Source organism: Amphiura filiformis, chromosome 15 (genome assembly GCF_039555335.1).
Source record: "Amphiura filiformis chromosome 15, Afil_fr2py, whole genome shotgun sequence".
Lineage (NCBI taxonomy): Eukaryota > Metazoa > Echinodermata > Ophiuroidea > Amphilepidida > Amphiuridae > Amphiura > Amphiura filiformis.
In genome coordinates, this window is record NC_092642.1 from 46,519,596 (window position 1) to 46,538,064 (window position 18,469).

The 18,469-nt window shown below is 36.9% G+C and overlaps 1 protein-coding gene across 2 annotated transcripts; it reads left to right on the top strand.

The window, feature by feature from the left end:
• The first annotated feature begins 14,149 nt into the window (after window positions 1-14,149).
• LOC140171729 (uncharacterized) lies at window positions 14,150-16,677 on the top strand. 2 transcript variants are annotated; one of them, XM_072195043.1, is made up of 3 exons: window positions 14,150-14,286; window positions 14,418-15,528; window positions 15,583-16,677. In XM_072195043.1, exons 2-3 carry the CDS (start codon window positions 14,422-14,424, stop codon window positions 15,865-15,867), a joined length of 1,392 nt encoding a protein of 463 aa, XP_072051144.1. In that variant the 5' UTR covers window positions 14,150-14,286; window positions 14,418-14,421; the 3' UTR covers window positions 15,868-16,677. The 2 variants fall into 2 exon arrangements, with proteins under 2 accessions (XP_072051144.1, XP_072051143.1); XM_072195042.1 differs by having other exon boundaries at window positions 14,418-16,677.
• The last annotated feature ends 1,792 nt before the right edge of the window (window positions 16,678-18,469 follow it).

Genomic DNA, 18,469 nt, shown 5'->3' on the forward strand with positions numbered 1-18,469 from the left:
CTAAAACCGGTCCATATATAACACGTGAAGTGCTGCAGGCGAGTCGCTAAGCGCGAGTAGCGATCATCCTTTCATTTGTATCCGTCAACAGAGTGCGACGTTACAGTGAACAGTCTTACCAGTGGAATGCCAGGCGGTTTAGGACATGTGACGTACGAGGCTGACGAAACAAAAAGGCTGACAGCCCGTTCAAAAAAGACGGTTAGCAGTTACAAATTGAAAAAAACCCCGTACTTACAGTGGGGCACTGTGTCGCACCTCAACGGATTTAGAATAACACAAATTTATAAAGATTTCATGATTATGTGTTAATATAATGGCGACGCCATTTTATTCAAATGAGGATGACTCTGTTATGAGTGACGTCGTAGTGCATACCCTCTATACAGCTCATTTCAAATATACTAATCTTACAGGTGTGAGTGATCAGCTTGATATGGTTCAATGCAGAGCTACCGCGTGAACGTACCAGTGCAGCGCGGTATATTCAAAAATTGTTTTGCCCTATTGCTATGGTAGTTAATCCGATTATTACATCACTTCGACGGCGAATTGGGTTATTCAGTTTAAATCTATACACCACTGATGACTTTAATCTCCCCCACTTGGCGTATAAATTTCAAATGGGATGATTCATTCAGGTAACCCCATTTGAAATTCACACTCCTTCTGTGGAATATTTTAACTTTAAAAAGTCACGTCTAAGTGACCGTTATATTAATATGTACGCTTCTTGTTTTCTCCATGCAGATGCCCGCTTGGTTTCTATGGCAAGGAATGCCGAGATACAACAGACCCCAACCAATCAAGTAAGGGTAACCGGTTTCACGTAAAACCTTCCCAAAAGTAACGTCAAGATTTCAGCTACAGTTGTCAATCGTCGGGTCTTGTGGATCGTTGGCCTATATTGAGATGGCACAGATGTGTTTTAATTAATATAGTAATAATTTATATAGACAATCCTGATGAATCTCTTCAATGTTATATAAAAGTACTTCAAATAAATACTAAACATTCACTTCTATAATATTCATTTCAAATGATAGATCATAAATGTTCTCAATATTTAGAAGGACCGGTCGAATGGTACTAAATGTTTAAACGCCGTTTATTCAGAACAGCGAATTTGCGTATTCGGCACTCTGCCGTGCTCATAACGACCCCATAGCAATATACACACTTCACCTCACCCACAATCCTGGAATTAGTTGACACACTTGTAAACAATTGAAATGCGTGCCCTAACAAATATGGCAAGCCGAGTGAAATATTGTTGCGAGTCGTTAATTACTCTTTTTGGATGACTACTCACTATCTCCTTCGTTCAGCGGCTGAATACATATAAAAACTGCACAAAAAGAAACGCAGCTGTTATGAATACGCCTATAGCATCAGAACTGATAATTGTTTTCACAATATTTTAATATAGAAAGAAGGGTGATTTATTTACGCGCATTTCGTTCAATATAAACAACACAGCAGTGTTTTAAATCAAAATAAAAATTCCTTTAAAAAGGAATAGGGCGAGCAAATGAGGAAGTGTCAAGATAAAGGTGTAGTTATTTTATTGTTTGAACTGTTTCTATAATTCGCATCGATCATAATGAGTATGTATTTACGTGCCTCAAATGACAAGGACTATGATCTTGCAATGAGACTGTACAGTGTATGGACAGTGTAGCCTATTTGTCCGAATCATTTTAACTATTTGATTCTGACCATGTGATTAAAACAGGCTTTCAGATTGGTGAGCTATTGTGTACCAATTGATAAGGCCGGTTGAAGTTAATGGAGGATTTTACGTGCCACAATGCTTGCGTAACCATTGAAACTGCAACTTTTAAATTCGAGTAGTTTTCTTTAAAAGTACCACTGTTTTGTTATTATTGAACGACATTGGACAAATGGGGTAAAATATGCGTAAATAAATCATCCTTCTTTCAATGTTAAATATTGTGAAAACAATTATTAGTTCTGAAGCTATATGCGTATAAACAGCTGTGCTACTTTTTGTGCAGTCTTTATATAGCACCTTCGCTATAACTCCATGCCGATTCAGTGTTCAACTTTGGGAACAGTTTGCTGACACACATCATCACCCTTCAGCCGGATGCGGGGCAGGCGACTACAAGTTTCCTCCAGCTATTTGTTTTATATCATCAAACCCCACATCTATTTATAGACCATTCTGTCACATTCAGCTTATTCCCATTACGCAGTGCACTAAGATGAGCCATATATGTTATTAATAACTTTTGATTGAGTTTGTTAGTGTAACCAAAGGGGTTTCTCCAATTCGTCACAACACAGAAACTATTGCATGATCACTTGACAGGGGGTTTCCCTTCCGCATATTTCTCATAGCTTTAAATTGCCCCCTGTGCTTCACCCTTCTCCACTCCTTATCTGTCAATGTTGGAGGGTCTCACGAACCTGTTGACAGCATGGCGTTGCCCAGCATTGAATTGGGGGAGCGGGGTAGAGATAAACCAAAAGACAGGCAAAGTGTGTCAACATTATTTCCAGGATTGTAGGCTGTTTCTCTGCTGTATGAAGCCCTCTTCAAGAATCGTCTGTCTTACACAACCCTTGCCCGAGTAGCGCCTCTATGATGCTGTTACATTATATCCCCGTCATTGTCTTTGCCTTCCTCTTCTGCGCTTTCCAGTTCTTGGTTGTCATTCGACACTTTGTCAAACTTATAACGATATGAGCACATGTTTTTATTTTCACAATTTGTTTTCAGGCGCTGCAAATCAAGAAGGCATGTCTGTTCTCAACTGGACCCTGATCATCATGGACATAATCCTTGTTCTGACTGTGATTGGTTTGTTATTGTGTTGGTTCTACGTGTGTCGTCGTGCTCGTCATAGTTCGATACCTAAACCCACTCAATACACGCCAGAGCCCGCATCAGTTTTGAGCGAATTTGTTGAGCAGCCTGCATTTGGTGGGGCTGGGCTAGCTCGCCCTATGGAATGGATGAATGCAGGAGTGACCATGGATATGAACGTACCTGTTTTGACAGATAATATAATAACTGCAGCGGGTTTAACGCCCAATTCTCCTTCAATAACAGGGGTGAGAATAATCTTCTTAGCTGTGTGTCGGGAAAATGTGAGGTGCGTTTGGTTTCCTGGCAAAAGTGAATTGATTTTGACTGCACAAATGCGACCAATGCTATAAGGGGCTTGCAGTTTCTTCGGAAGGGGTGGGTCCCAAATATACTGGGGGTCATACATTTTTGGAAAGAAAATATAAAATATTTGATGGCCAAAACGTAGGGAGTCACAAGATGACCATAGATAGTGTGTTTCATTTATTCAAAAAGACAGATTACAATACAATTTAAGCCTATTTAGGGGGTAAGGTGTATCAGTGGTAAGGGGGGGGTCATAACATTTTGCCGAAACGGGGTCGCAATTTTATTGACGCCGACTTTTTGTAAATTTGGGACCCCCCTTCAGAAGAAAATGTCAGCCCCTTAATAGTCTGTATACCAAAAATTAACAGTTTTTGAGAAAATCTCACAATTTGATTTTACTTTACTGACTCGAGAAAGGTATACGGACTATAAGGGAAAAATGAGCACATTCTAACAGTTGTTATTATAATTACCATTATTACAATTATTATTATTATTATTATTATTATTATTATTATTATTATTATTATTATTATTATAGTTATTTCAGACAATGACAGAACCTTTTGGCTCTGTGAAAGATAAAAAAGACATTTGAAGAAACTTTTTTTCGTCGCCAAGTTTCTAATCTGTTTTTTTTTTCTTTTCCGTTCATTTGCTTTCACAGATGTTGGCCTCATGGGATCAGCCGATTGCGCTTGATACCCGTAACAACGACGGAGTTGACATAGATATACTTTTCTAAGTAATTCAATTTTTGTAAATTATAATAGTTTATACGTGAAAAATGCATGACCACACATTCTAACACGCACATGTGCGCGTTGAGTATAATCATAATAATAAAACAAAATATCTAAAAATGGGTTGGTAAAAACAATTATTTGTGACCCGATGGTGTCTCCACTTACTTCCCCCTTACAACAGGACTGTCAGAAAGTGGCTTTGTTTTTTTGACGATATATCCTTTTATTACGAAAAATTTCGTTTTCCTGGTCTCTTTCGACTCAATTACTTATTTTTCCGATGTCTACACGATCGTCACGTGTGTAATATCCTTGTCGTACATGTATTGTGAACGAGCGCGTGAATACAAAGCAAACGATGTAAATAATTTTTTTTAAAATCATGAGCACTTTGAAAACTTAACATAACTTAATGTCATGTCTATTTTTTTCAATTATTTTTCTTTATTCACAGGACAAGTTGAAAGACCGACATGAAGCAGCTGATTGTAACATAAAATGATGTCGCAATAAGCCCAATCGCTATTGTAACTTCCGGTTTTTGAGAGCAGTTTTGGGACACTTTGATCTCTGACATATCGGGAAAATTGCTGTAATTGTTATCAATTAATTTGTTATTGTCATAATGTCATTATCAAAAATATTTAAATAATTAATTTATTCAATAAGGATGTTTTTTTGGGTTTGTTTTTATTCTTGTAAAACATTTTACGATTATTTTGGTACGCACAAAAAGCAATTTTTCTGAATTTTCCAATAGGTCAGAGGGCAAGGTGTCCCAAAACTGCAAAAACTGTCCCACAATGCATTGCAAACTTCTAATGCCGATTTGGCTTATTACCTCAAACTTCATTTGTACTTGCTATATCATATAATACTCTACTTTACAATAGGCGATTATTATTCGGGGTTTGTTACTGCGAGCGTCAAAAAGAGTTCCAACTCACGCTCGCGTAAATTCACATATTACGCAACGCACAACTATATAGCGTAAGTGCTGCACCCAACTGCGTGCACGCCATTCTATATCAATACACAGTGTTATAAGTCTTATTTTGTCCGCTTATTATAAGCCGAACAAACTTTAGACAATAGTAGATAATCGCGATAATAATAGATGATCACAGCAATATTAGATAATCCCGACAATTATAGTAGATGATCCAAAAATTATAGTAGATTCTTTTGACGCACTCCTGTATGCGGATCAATATTATGTCCTCTTATGCGCGCAGACGGCGTCGTGACATGAGCGCCCAGCACGCACATGATATCGCGCCACGAGCGTCATACATGCACACGCGCTGTAATGTGCTGTAACTTCCTTACAAGAAACGCGCCCACTACGCGATTTTTCCCCGGATATGCGGATCCGAGTATCGTGTAGACACTTTCTATTATGGATGCACATCTCGGAAGATCGCATTGATGCGGATTAATGCAGATTCGGCTCTAGTGTGGTGTACTGGTGTCACCTAATTATAGTAGATAATAGTAGATGATCTTGACAATAGTAGATGATCACGACAATAGAAGATAATCACGACAATAGTTGATGATCACGACAATAGTGGATGATCACGACAATAGTAGATTATCACGACAATAGTAGATAATCACGACAATTGTAGATGATCACGACAATAGTGGGTGACCCCGACTATTATAGTGGATGATCCCGACAATAGTAGATGATCACGACAATAGTGGGTGACCCCGACTATAGTGGATGATCCCGACAATAGTAGATGATCCGACAATAGTACAATAGAGATGATCACGACAATAGTGGGTGACCCCGACTATAGTGGATGATCCCGACAATAGTAGATGATCACGACAATAGTAGATGATCACGACTATAGTGGATGATCCCGACAATAGTAGATGATCACGACAATAGTAGATGATCATGACAATAGTGGGTGACCCCGACTATAGTGGATGATCCAAACATTATCATCCCGACAATTATAGTAGATGATCCCGACAATACTAGATGATCCAAACATTATAGTAGATTACTCTTTTGAGTCACCAATGAACACGTTTAACAAGATTTCTTATATTATTGAATGCAAAATGTTGATGTAGCATAATCATGATAATGTGATTGATACAATACAATACGTACTTCATTCAACGCATTTCTTAATTATTTGACACGATGATCTGATCAAAACAGACAAAAGTCAGACATTTTGAAAATTGAGTTACTACCAGTATGAACTTGCTTAGTACCTATGCTTACTGATGTTGTAATCACTAAGTCACTGGAATACTTGATTGCAAACTTTTTATATGTCTATTTTTTCAATTTTTACTGTATTTTGCCTCTTATTTTTACCTATATCTCAACTTCATTATTGCTGACTTTAGTCTGATTTCATCAGATCATGCCACACTTAAGTTTTTGTTTTTTATTATTTTATTTACAGAAGTGTTTATATATATATAGAAGTAAATATATGTATATATTTTGTGCATGTTTAACTTATTCAAGTCAGCTGATAAATATTTACATTACTGAAATGTGTAGTAGTTAGATCAATATCATGTTATTATTATTATTATTTAATTAAGTCTACCTCTGTCCTTCTCCCTAATGAATTATTATTATTATTATTATTATTAGTAGTAGTAGTAGTAGTAGTAGTAGTAGTAGTAGTAGTAGTAGTAGTATTAGTAGTAGTAGTAGTAGTAGTATTATTATTATTATTATTATTATTATTATTATTATTAGTAGTAGTAGTAGTAGTAGTAGTAGTAGTAGTGTTCCTCCAGTCATAAGGATTCAGAAAAAGTATAGTTTGACCTATATACGATGCACGGTTACGGAGTTATGAGCAAATATGTAACATTGTGACGTCATAGGTCTAATTGTGAAAAAATTAAAATCAGAAAAATAATAGTTTGTGCTATGTAGGATGTTTCGTTACCTCTGTAACACATCAAAATACACATTAGTCGCATAGAGTTCTATTGAATTAATTTGACTATGAATACAAAACTCACCCAAGTCCATACTTTGGCCAAATTGAGTTAAGCATGGGAAATTGTTGCTATACATAGGCCTGTCATATGTATGAAAGAACAACTCAAATTCATACCTTGTGTCTATTGAGCATGTGAAAAATAGCATGTATGAAAGAACCATCCAAGTCCAGGATTTGAGTCTTGTAACACATTGATTGAAAGCCAGTATGTATAAAAGTCCACTTGTAACACATTAATTGCTGGAGAGTGACTATTGAATAAAGAAAATGGGTTTAATCAAGGAAATTGTGTGGTTTATATTACATGGCAGTATGCTTATCAACATTATACATACCTGTGTGCTTTGTTTTGTAATATCTTACTAGTGGTAATCTCATTCCAACATTATTGTCTTTGTACCTAAAACCACCCAAGTCCAGCATTTAAAATGAACCCCCACGAAGTCCCTGAAATGCTAATCGTCATACCTAATACAGTTTAACCCACTCATTTGCACGTAAAACTTACCATATTGACCCGGTAAATCTAACTGAAGGAATTAAAATGATACACAGGTTTTTTTCTCAAAATCACTTCCCATGGACTTGGGTAGGTTTTAAATTCATGTATTCAATTGTTTCGTTACATGGATAAAAAAGCACCCAAGCTATATAGTTAAACTATTCTTTTTCTGATTTCTTCCAACAATTTATTTGAGTCCAGGTTCATCAAAATCAGAGCAAGTTTCATTTTCGCCCCAGCAGGGTCAAAATTGGACATACTCGTATGACGTCACAATTTTACTCTTTTGCCCATAACTCCATAACCATACATCATACGTAGATAGGTCAAAGTATACTTTTTTCTGAATCCTTATTACCAAAGGATCATGATGGTATGAGTTTTGAACAGGTTTGAAAAATTATGAACTTGACCCTCTGTGCAAAGCTCAATGACCCTTTTCTACTAGAATGAGGGTACTGTTAAAATGCCTCCATAGCCTAGATTAATTAGCACTATAAGTACTACACATCTGCCAAATATGAAAACTTTTAAAAGTTAAAACATGATTTGCACGATTGTAGCACATGTAAACCATGTAAACTGAAATCTATTGCGCTAATAATGAAGGGCTTTACACATCCATAAACGGAGGTCGAGACCTTTTTATACTGTATAAAACCCATCGTAGGAATAATATAAATAAAGTGAATATCATTTTGAGAGTATTTATGTGGAATTAATCAAAATCATTCAAAATAGTGTTTATACTGTAAACGTGCGCCCAATGGCGCTAAGGGCTCCCTTGTCATAAGTGGAATTTTAGGCACAACCTAAAAGTACCCTCCCGTAAAATTCCCACCAGCAAATAAGGGCACGGAACCTTAATTCTTTTTGGGATTTCAGAGGATTGAACTTTCTATTTGCACATGAAATTTACCCCAAGGCAAAGGAGATCAGGTGCGCCATTAGGCGAACGTTTACGGTATATTAAAATGATGATGATCAGATGAAGACTTGTACGTGTTTAGAAATATTCAACAGAAATAGCCAAATTGCGTAAACTTGTCAACACTAACATTGGGCTATTCCAGTTAAAATCCACACTACCCCTGTGGAAGATTTAGGAAATATCTTCCACGGGGATAGGTTTTTAAATGTAATTGGTCAGGCTTAACCATTTTGAAACCCATACTCCCCTGTATTTTGGCTTTACCTATATCTTCCACAAGTGGAGTGAGTATTTCAAAAGGAATTTACACAATTTGTCTATTCTAATCAAAATTCAAACGCCCTCTGCCGAAGACCTCACCGTAGTGTGAATTTGATTTGTGGGTCAATGGGAAAAAATTAAACTGTTCAAGAAGACTCACTTTTATTGTAGTGGCTATACGGTATCTTACCTTGTCCCATGACAGCGAGTCCACTTTATAACTATTATTGGAATACTTGGATGAATATTATTTCTGCGCCGTCAAGTTGTATTGGGGAAGGTCTGCGCTGGTGAATAGTTCCTCAATCAGGGACAATACAGGTTGCATTGTCTTGGGCACAGTACCGTAATCACAGATGGTTGATCCCTGGTAGTATTTCATAATTGTGATCTTTGACCGACCTTCTGGTTCTACTTCTGGTTCTGGTTAGGCGACGGGTAATATCATTGATGTAAAATAATAATGGCCCCAGAACTGTCCTTTGAGGTACTCCTGGCAGAATCTTTGCTGGTACAAACTTTCTCCCATCCACGACTACGTTTTGAACTCTACAGAGAGAATTTCGTATCCCATAGTGCTGAAGTTCGCAGCCGACACCCGAAATCATGCCATTGTCCAATCAGATTTTGTATTTATAAGCTATCGTTATATATGATGTGCAGTTAATATTCATATTTTCTTTTATACAGAGGATGCTTCAGTTTTGACAGGAAAAATATTTTCTTGAAAACCCTCTCACTCGGTTATTTTAAAACGGTAACCACGCTTCCATAGAATGTGCAATCAATTAGCATTTAAATTTTTCTGATTCTAACAGCAAGCGTTTCTAAAATGCAGTATGGCGAAATGTGGTGTAGTTGCTGACATGTGTGCAAACCAAGCGTGAACCATGAAGTAATTAAGGTATGATGTATTTACTACGACGGCGAATTATTTATCATTATCGTCATTATTTTGTAGTCATTTATAGTTAAAGCCCAAAGTTTTCCATGTTGCAGATTTTCTGTGAAAAAAAAGCAGAATTGCGATGAAAAGCAGAAAAGGCAGTTTTAATAAAAAAGAGCATAAAAAACATCAAAGCCCCACAAAAAATGAAAACATTGAACAGTTTTGTCAATGAAATGATATCGGCTTCAAAATGTAACATAATAAAGATTGTTTTACCATAAAATGTGGACTATACATAAGACCAAAATTGTAAAATTAAGCTTTTTGCGAGCAAAGTAAAAATAATTTGAAAATTGCAAAATTTACAAAGCAGACGAAAGCAGAATTTGACATTTATAAAGCAGAACATTTTGGGCTTTATTTATAGTGTATAATTCAGGGGCGCAGTAGCTAGGGAAGTACAAGGTAGGCACGTGCCCCGGGCGCTCTGTTGGAAGGGGCGCCGAATTTATCGATTCAATGTCCCAATCCAACGATAGAAGTCAACATTTTCACGCACTGATTAATGCCGATTTGGTAATATTTGTGCAAACTGTCGGGCTGTCAGCACAATTTCTTTCAGGAATAATAAATATATATTCCATATCCTTGCCCAAAGTGCCACATACCCCCCCACCCCCCCCCCCCATTAGTGTGGTATCTATATATATGTACTCTCTAGTGTAAAAGAGTGAAATTCGAGCTAGTTTAGTGCTTGTGTGCCCATGCGCAGTAATCACTCCAATTGCAGTATTAAAGAATTACAATGGAGTGAATTTAACTCCTTCTAGAGTGATATTTGCTCAGAAAAGAGTAAACCGTTAATGATATTCACTCTTGGAAGGGTGAAATATAAGGCTGTATTGACGAAATTGAGTTACAGGTGTTTTAGATGAAGTTATTAGATGAAGACAAAAATCGTCAAGAGACATGTCAAATTACTCGTCTCATCACAACGATTACGAAAATATATAATTTATCATACATTTTGAGCTCGGTTAATGTGTTAGAGGGTCACTTCCGGTTAAAGGTCAACTGAGGTCAAATTTTAAAACAACCTTCAAATTCAACAAACAAGGTATCAAATTGCCCGTCTTTGCACATAGATTACCAATATGGCTAAATATTTCCAACATCTGCATTCAGTTATAAGCTTTTGTTTCAATCCGAGCGCAAGAAGACCGTAAGTCCAAAAATGATAAATCGATCAATATCGATCAATCTTTACTTTTTAAAATACAATATTTGTATGTAATAAGCATCCATGGCCGGATTAACCTTTTTTGGGTGCCCGGGCCAGGCAAATATCTTGAGGCCCCAGTGAGGTCATGTTGGAGCGCGTAGGGTGTGAAGAGCTAGCCTTTTGACGTGGGGTCAAGGGACCCATTTAAGAGGGGTCCAGGGGGCCGCTTAAGGAAGCTGTTAGCATTTACAGACGCTGTGATGCAAACATGTTGCCAACATTTGACCCATACTGAAAAATTAAAATTATATGTAACATATTTTTGGCATTTATTTATAATGCAACGCACTCCAATATTAACAATGAAAAGGAGAATATCTTCCATTTGGGGGGGGCAAACTAATTGGGGGTTGGGACCGGGCACGTGTAGCCCAATGGTTAATCCGGCCCTGTAAGTATTAATTCATATCAACCAGAGTAGAAATAGAAAATTTGTAGCTGGTAGCTGGACCTGCAAAATGCACAATTGTTAGTAGCCACTCAATTTTAATGTGATGTACATGTATTTTTACAGTACTACAATATGCATTATAAGTTTATTTTTTGCTGCTATATTTCACTAGCTATTAGAATGTTGCAATAAAAAGCCTCAGGATTATTGATATTTTTAAATATCTATAATCCTTAAATATCTATAAGAAGTGTATTCATTAGATTCCATCATCTTAAAAACAAAACAAAACAAACAAAAAACTTGTCATTTAATACAATGACTTTACAAATTTGAAAATTACCGAAGGGTTAGGAACAACATCTTTTTTGGTCCTATAGCGCTATCGGTGCCCGAAGAGGTACCGATGGCACTTTTTATTGTACCCTGAACATGTGTACAGTGCATTCGTTTTTTATTTAAATGAAAAACAATAACACTATGCAAAATGTTAATTATTATGCTTGATACAATGTATTACATCGCCAGGGAGTGATGTTAAGAATCATCGGTACCTAACCGGGCACCGATAGTTCTATAGGACCAAATTGGATGTGGTGAAATACAGTTGTTGGTTTATTTTATGCAGATACTAGCTGCGGTTAGTATGTAATGCAAGTTGACATTTGACCTCATATATTGAATATCTTTGTAATCACATACAAACTGTACCTTCGTCTTTCAAACCACATACTGACATATAAATAATACCACATTCTTGATTACGTAACAACATTAGAATAAATCAATAGACTTCTGACACTGCCAAAACACGCAAAAAGGTGGGCCTTTAAAATGGTAGTGAAAGCATGTATTTAAAACGTCAGATAACAGAGAAAGTACACAGTGGATATCTCTATTTTGGGGCAGGAATAAATAATAAGGTCCTGGGTCTGTCTTTAGTACAAGGTGGGGATTACCATTAAACTTGAGTCGAAACGAGGTCTTTAAACTTCGACAACTTTAGGACTTTAAAGGAGGCAACATTTTTCTGCTGAAATATCGAAAATAAAAAGGTAAATGTAAATTTTTCATTCAAACGATGACCTTGCTCTCCATACCAATGTTTGTTTTTAATATAAATGTAACAATAGTAGATAGTACTGGGTTTTTTTAATTAAAGGTTAATGACTGCGCATCAATTGTTATGAGGGTATTGTGAAATATCTCAACATTGTGCTTTAGAACCGAGGAATATCCCGGTTTTTACGTCACATTTTCTTCTTTTAAATTTGAAAACAAACTAGTGGCAAATGGTGGTCATAGACCACAAACCTAGCTGGGGCGTGTTGGTGTTGTGGAGGTACCTGACCCCTGCAAAATGGTCCCATGGTCATGAGCTTGATCTGACCCCTGCAAAATGTTCCCCTGGTCATGAGATTTGTTATCACTGAGTTTGAGCCCCAAACACCTTACATATGTCCAGATAATGAAATTACAAGATTAGACCCCAGATAACCTTTGACCTGACCCCTGCAAAGTGTTCCAAAATGTTCCCTTGGTCATTAAGTTTGTTGACACCGAGTTTGAGCCCCTACCCCCGACAGATGTTCAAAAAATACATTTCTAAAATTTGACCTCTGCATGACCTTTGACCTAACCCCTGCAAAATGTTCCCTTGGTGATGAGATTTGTTGTCATTGAGTTTGAGCCCCATACCCTTACAGATATCCAGATAATGCAATTGTAAGAATTTATCCCCTTAATGACCTTTGACCCCAAAACTGTGTAGAAGCACTGGGTAAAGCCGATGCATATGTACATGTGACGTCGTTGTGCTATAAGATATGTGGCAGAAGAAGCATTTTGAAGGTATTTGGTTATATACCAGAAATGCCCCTTTTAATGACCTTTGACCCCAATTTTTTGTTTACATGCTATGGGTACTGGATATGGCCGATACATTTGTGCAAGTTACGTAATTGTAGGGCGTAACATATAGGAGGAGCAGCATTTTAAAGTTTGTTGCCAGAAGAAGAAGAAAGAACTAGTGGCTATGGTGGTCATAGACCACAAACCTAGCTGGGGCATGTTGGTGTTGTGGAAGTATCTGACCCCTACAAAATGTTCCAAAAATGCTCCCCTGGTCATGAGGTTTGTTGTCACCGAGTTTGAGTCCCGTACTCCTTACAGATGTCCAAAAAATGCAATTCTAAGATTTGACCCCAGATGACCTTTGACCTGACCCCTGCATGGTGTTCGATAATGTTTCCCTGGTCTTGAGGTTTGTTGTCACCGCGTTTGAGCCCCGTACTTCTTACAGATATCCAGAATATAAAATTCTACGATTTGACCCCAGACGACCTTTGACATGACCCTTGCACAGTGTTCCAAAATGTTCCCCTGGTCAGTGAGTTTGTTGTTACGGAGTTTGAGCCCCGTACCCCTTACAGATGTCCAGAAAATGCATGTAGAAAATTTGACCTCTACATGACCTTTGACCTGACACCTGCAAAATGTTTTCCTGGTCATGAGATTTGTTGTCACTGAGTTTGAGCCCCACACCCCTTACAGATATCCAGAAAATGTTATAAGATTAGACCCAGATAACCTTTGACCTGACCCCTGCAAAGTGTTCCAACGTGTTCCCCTGATCATTAAGTTGGTTGTCACCAAGTTTGAGTTTGTTTGTGCAGTTTGTTTGAGCAAACAATAAGCAGTTAGGATTTATAGCGCGCTATTTACTCTCCAACTCGGGGTAGGGCCTGTTTTTATTCTTTTGACGTCCCGTGAAATATTCGACATGAAATTTTTACGTAACATGTGGAGTATGCAGCGACCTTAATAAATAGCAACCGACAGTTGAACATGTACTATCCATGACAAATCATGAGGGCGTATAAATAAGGTCAAATCCACTGAAAACAGATCACTGACTTTGAAAGGAAATTTTTAACCTTCAACAGACGGCAAATACAAATAACGAGGTTAGTTCCTTTAATTCTTATTAAGTATGTGTACCTTAATTATGCATTGAATTCACCTGATAGCAATAGGGAAGTAAACGTGGTATTTGTTTATTTGCGTTGACTGTCTTTCCTTTTTTTGCAATATGTAGCTGTGTGTCAATAATATCGGACACGTCTGCTGAATATCGTTAACGGGTAGGTGCAGCATTAATATCAACAATAGTTCTACTCCATTTACTGTTAATACGATTATACGTTAAATAATAAATTCGCCATTGTTGTTTTTCGCCTTCAAAAACGCACTGTTTCAATTGTTTTCTTTTCAGAATAATGGAGATTCGTGTAGCCATCATCTTAATTGCGACAATCTTTATCGATCTCCCGGACTTGGTTATATGCAATCACCGCGTGGCAGTGTCTCTTGAATTAGAACCAAGTGATGATGTACCAGCAGGCACTACAGTTTTATTAACATGCAATATCAGATACCCATTTGATAACTCTACTGACAGTCTTATTATCTCTGGTCCTAACGATGACGAACTTGTGAATTTGAGTCCAGAGGACCATACGTGTGTTCCACCTGATCCATTTGAATGTGTAGGGTGGACCAATTCAGATGTGGCATATAGTCTTCGCATTCCAAATATTACAATTTCAGAAGGCGGTGAATACAGATGTAATTTTACACAAGAGGGTTCGGAAGGACTGAGTGGGAATACCCATACTGTCTCGAAAGATGAACTGAAAAGCATATATATACAGCCGACAGGTGAACCTAGCTGTATGTGTAATGCATGTAACTCGGATCTCCTACAGTATGATGGTGATATCATTGATCTCAATTGTACTTTAGACGATGGCTTTCCGGGTGTTTCGTTGGCTTGGACGATTACATCCAACTCTGTACTGCCGAGTTCTTTAGATGAAAAATCGATGAGTATTGTTTCTTCTCTTACACAGGTAATTTTAAATTCAAGTCATAATGGAACTTACTTTACATGTTCGGCAACACAGGAAGGCCAGTATCCTGGTAAATCCTGTTCTATTGGACCTTTCCTGGTGTTCACACTAACCTCATCTATGCCTACGACAACAATGTCAACGTACAGAACAACAATGTCAGCATACAGAACAACAATGTCGTCCAACATGTCTAAATCAGGAGGATTTGGTGGTGGTGGAATCACCGCATTTATCGTTGGTATCATAATTATTACAGCTGTTATTATTATAGCTATGATTATATTCCTGATTCGAAGAGGAAAGTGTACTTCACCCATTACATTGTTAAGATCCCCGCCTACCAAAGAAAGCCATTCTATCGAAGCTCAACATGATGTCAAAGCCATCGGATCCAAAGATGCGGAACCAGTGGCAGAGGTGAAGTTTCACAACAATCCCGCTCTTGTTAAACATGTAGAACCAGTGGCAGAGGTGAAGTTTCACAACAATCCCGCTCTTGTTAAACACGTAGAACCAGTGGCAGAGGTTAAGTTTCACGACAATCCAGTACCTGTTCAACATGTGAAAGTCCCTAATAGTGTCGGTCTTGGTGTGGCCGTAAATGATAATAAAAAGCGATACGACACCACATCACCAGGCCCTAAGGTTTATCCAGAGCCGCCATCTTATCCGACACTGCCAATGACGAGGAAATATCAGAAGGAACATGATGACGGTGATAATGAAGCCCAATATGTAAATACTGCGGAGATGACGCAGTTGCATGATGCAGCGAGCACAGGGGTATATGCCAACACACTTGCTTTTTAAGGGTACAGGCTATAGGAATAAAGACCAATCGAACATATTCTTGTTTATGCCATAAATTTTGTAGTCTTTCAACTCTTTCATAACTTCAGCTGTGTAACTTACGAAAATTCCCGCTAAAAGTGGTTCTTTTAATTTTTTTAAATACATTAAAAATCGGTCTGGATTTTTCGTACTGATTATACTATAATGATCACCAGACTATAATGTTCTGATCACACTATAGACGAATCCAACGAGCCAAGTCATGGTCAGGATTTGGTCGGCCATGACGGGTCCCCGCATGCACCAAATTGGTGTAGTGACTGCCCAATTGGGTAAAGCCGCTTAAAAATCGATGTTAGATTCTTTTGTGTTGTAAACTGTCATCATTCTTTTGTCTACGTGTAACACGAGTGATAGAATGCAGTGTAAAATACCCTCCAATGCCGCATTATTTCACATTTTATGTGAGATTAAGCCGACGGGGACCCAACTTTGGCAGCCATTAAGGTATAGGAATGCGTGAATTTGGATTCGTCTATAGACTGGGTTGACATGAGGCGTCAATTGCCAGGCAATTTGTCTCTATTGTTCCTTGCCCGGTCATATGCCCACGAATATGTTGTGTTCAGTACGGTGTATCATGAGGGACAAGCAAACTTAAAATAATTTTTCACAAACTCAAATATTTTTTTACAAACTCAAATAATTATCTACAAACTCAAATAATTTTTTTACAAACTCAAATAATTTTTTACAAACTCAAATTTTTTTTAACAAACTCAAATAATTTTTTACAAATTCAAATATTTTTTTACAAACTCAAATAATTTTCTAATTTTTTTACAAACTCAAATAATTTTTTACAAACTCAAATAATTTTTTACAAACTAAAATTTTTTTAACAAACTCAAATAATTTTTTACAAATTCAAATATTTTTTTACAAACTCAAATAATTTTTTACAAACTCAAATACTTTTTGCAAACTTAAATTAATTTTTGCAAACTCAAATAAGTTTTGCAAACTCTAATAATTTTTGCAAACTCAAATGATTTTTTACAAACTCAAATATTTTTTTACAAACTCAAATATTTTTTTACAAACTCAAATAATTTTTGCAAACTTAAATTAATTTCTGCAAACTCAAATAATTTTTGCAAACTCTAATAGTTTTTTACAAACTCTAATAATTTTTTACAAACTCAAATGAATTTTTACTAACTCAGTTAATTTTTGCAAACTTAAATTCATTTCTGCAAACTCAAATAATTTTTGCAAACTCTAATAATTTTTTACAAACTCAAATAATTGTTTTTGCAAACTTTAATATAATGTATTGTCCATGTAGAGGCCCATTTATTGTCGGATTTCTGTATTTAGAACACGCAGTTAACAACAATTGAGCGCTATTAATACACATTAATGTTTTTAAGCAAATAAAATTCCAAAATATGGTCGTTTTCTGTCTTTGCTTGTCACGTGGTAAGCCTATGTTGAAGTTGCGATTATATGTACAAAAAATTTCAAGATCAACAAGTCGTGTGGCCGAGCGGTCTAAGGCCCTTTAAAAAAAATTCATATTATCACATCGCGCATAGACTGAATCTCGATAGCCTGAGTCTCGCTCTCTCGTGAAAGTTGAAAGTAAAAAATTATTTAGTTTGTAAAAAATTATTTGAGTTTGTAGAAAATTATTTGAGTTTGTAAAAAATTGAGTTTGTGAAAAATAAAAGTTTGCATGTCCCTCATGGCACACCGTAGTTCAGGGACAGTGCTTTTAAAAAACCCGCCAGATCACAATAAGGCCATTGACCTGTGTAGTGGTCATACGTTGCTCGCTCAACCATAACAGTATGACCGTCCCTAATAGCGACTCATTAATAATGCGTTGCATCAGGTCATGGACTCTATTCAATAATTCTAATCCTTTCTTTGAGGTCAATAGATGAAAGAGAGGCCTTGAAAAACAGGTGTGTGGTTCTAGATAATATTTTATCATCAAAGCTGGTGATCTAGGATATTTCTAGGAGGCGACACTTATTAATTCATAACGCTCACATTTTCATTAATGCCGTTGTACGGTTTATCTTGCTGAATGCTGAGAGCAAGGGCTGGTATTATCCTCTCCTGGTTATTGCACATTTATATATTATTCGCGGTCACGTAACTCACATTTTACCATGTTGGTGTGCTTGCTGTTATCATACTGTACTTATAATATTGCATTTGTATGCTTTGGTTAAAAATTGAAATTGTATCATAATCCGGGATCTCCGGTTTCCTCCTGCTTTCAAATCCGGCGATAAGTTATCAAAAACTTTCTTCATCCAATGGACTTTGGGGAACTGCTAAGATAAGTGGGGATATGTTTGTGCCGGATTCGGCTACAACCGGCCTAGTTGATGATATCTGATTCTGATAATTCACCAGTGGCGGCGAAATTACAGCGCTTTGAATCCTCTGGTGCGCTATATAAATCTTATATGGATTTAATGTTATTTATTTGTTTTATAAATATTTCTTGTAAACACAATCTAATGTGGTGCTAACTACAAGTAAAAGGCCGGGTCTGCAAATGTGCATCTAGTAAAGATAAAGCTTCATGTTTAGTGTAATCAAA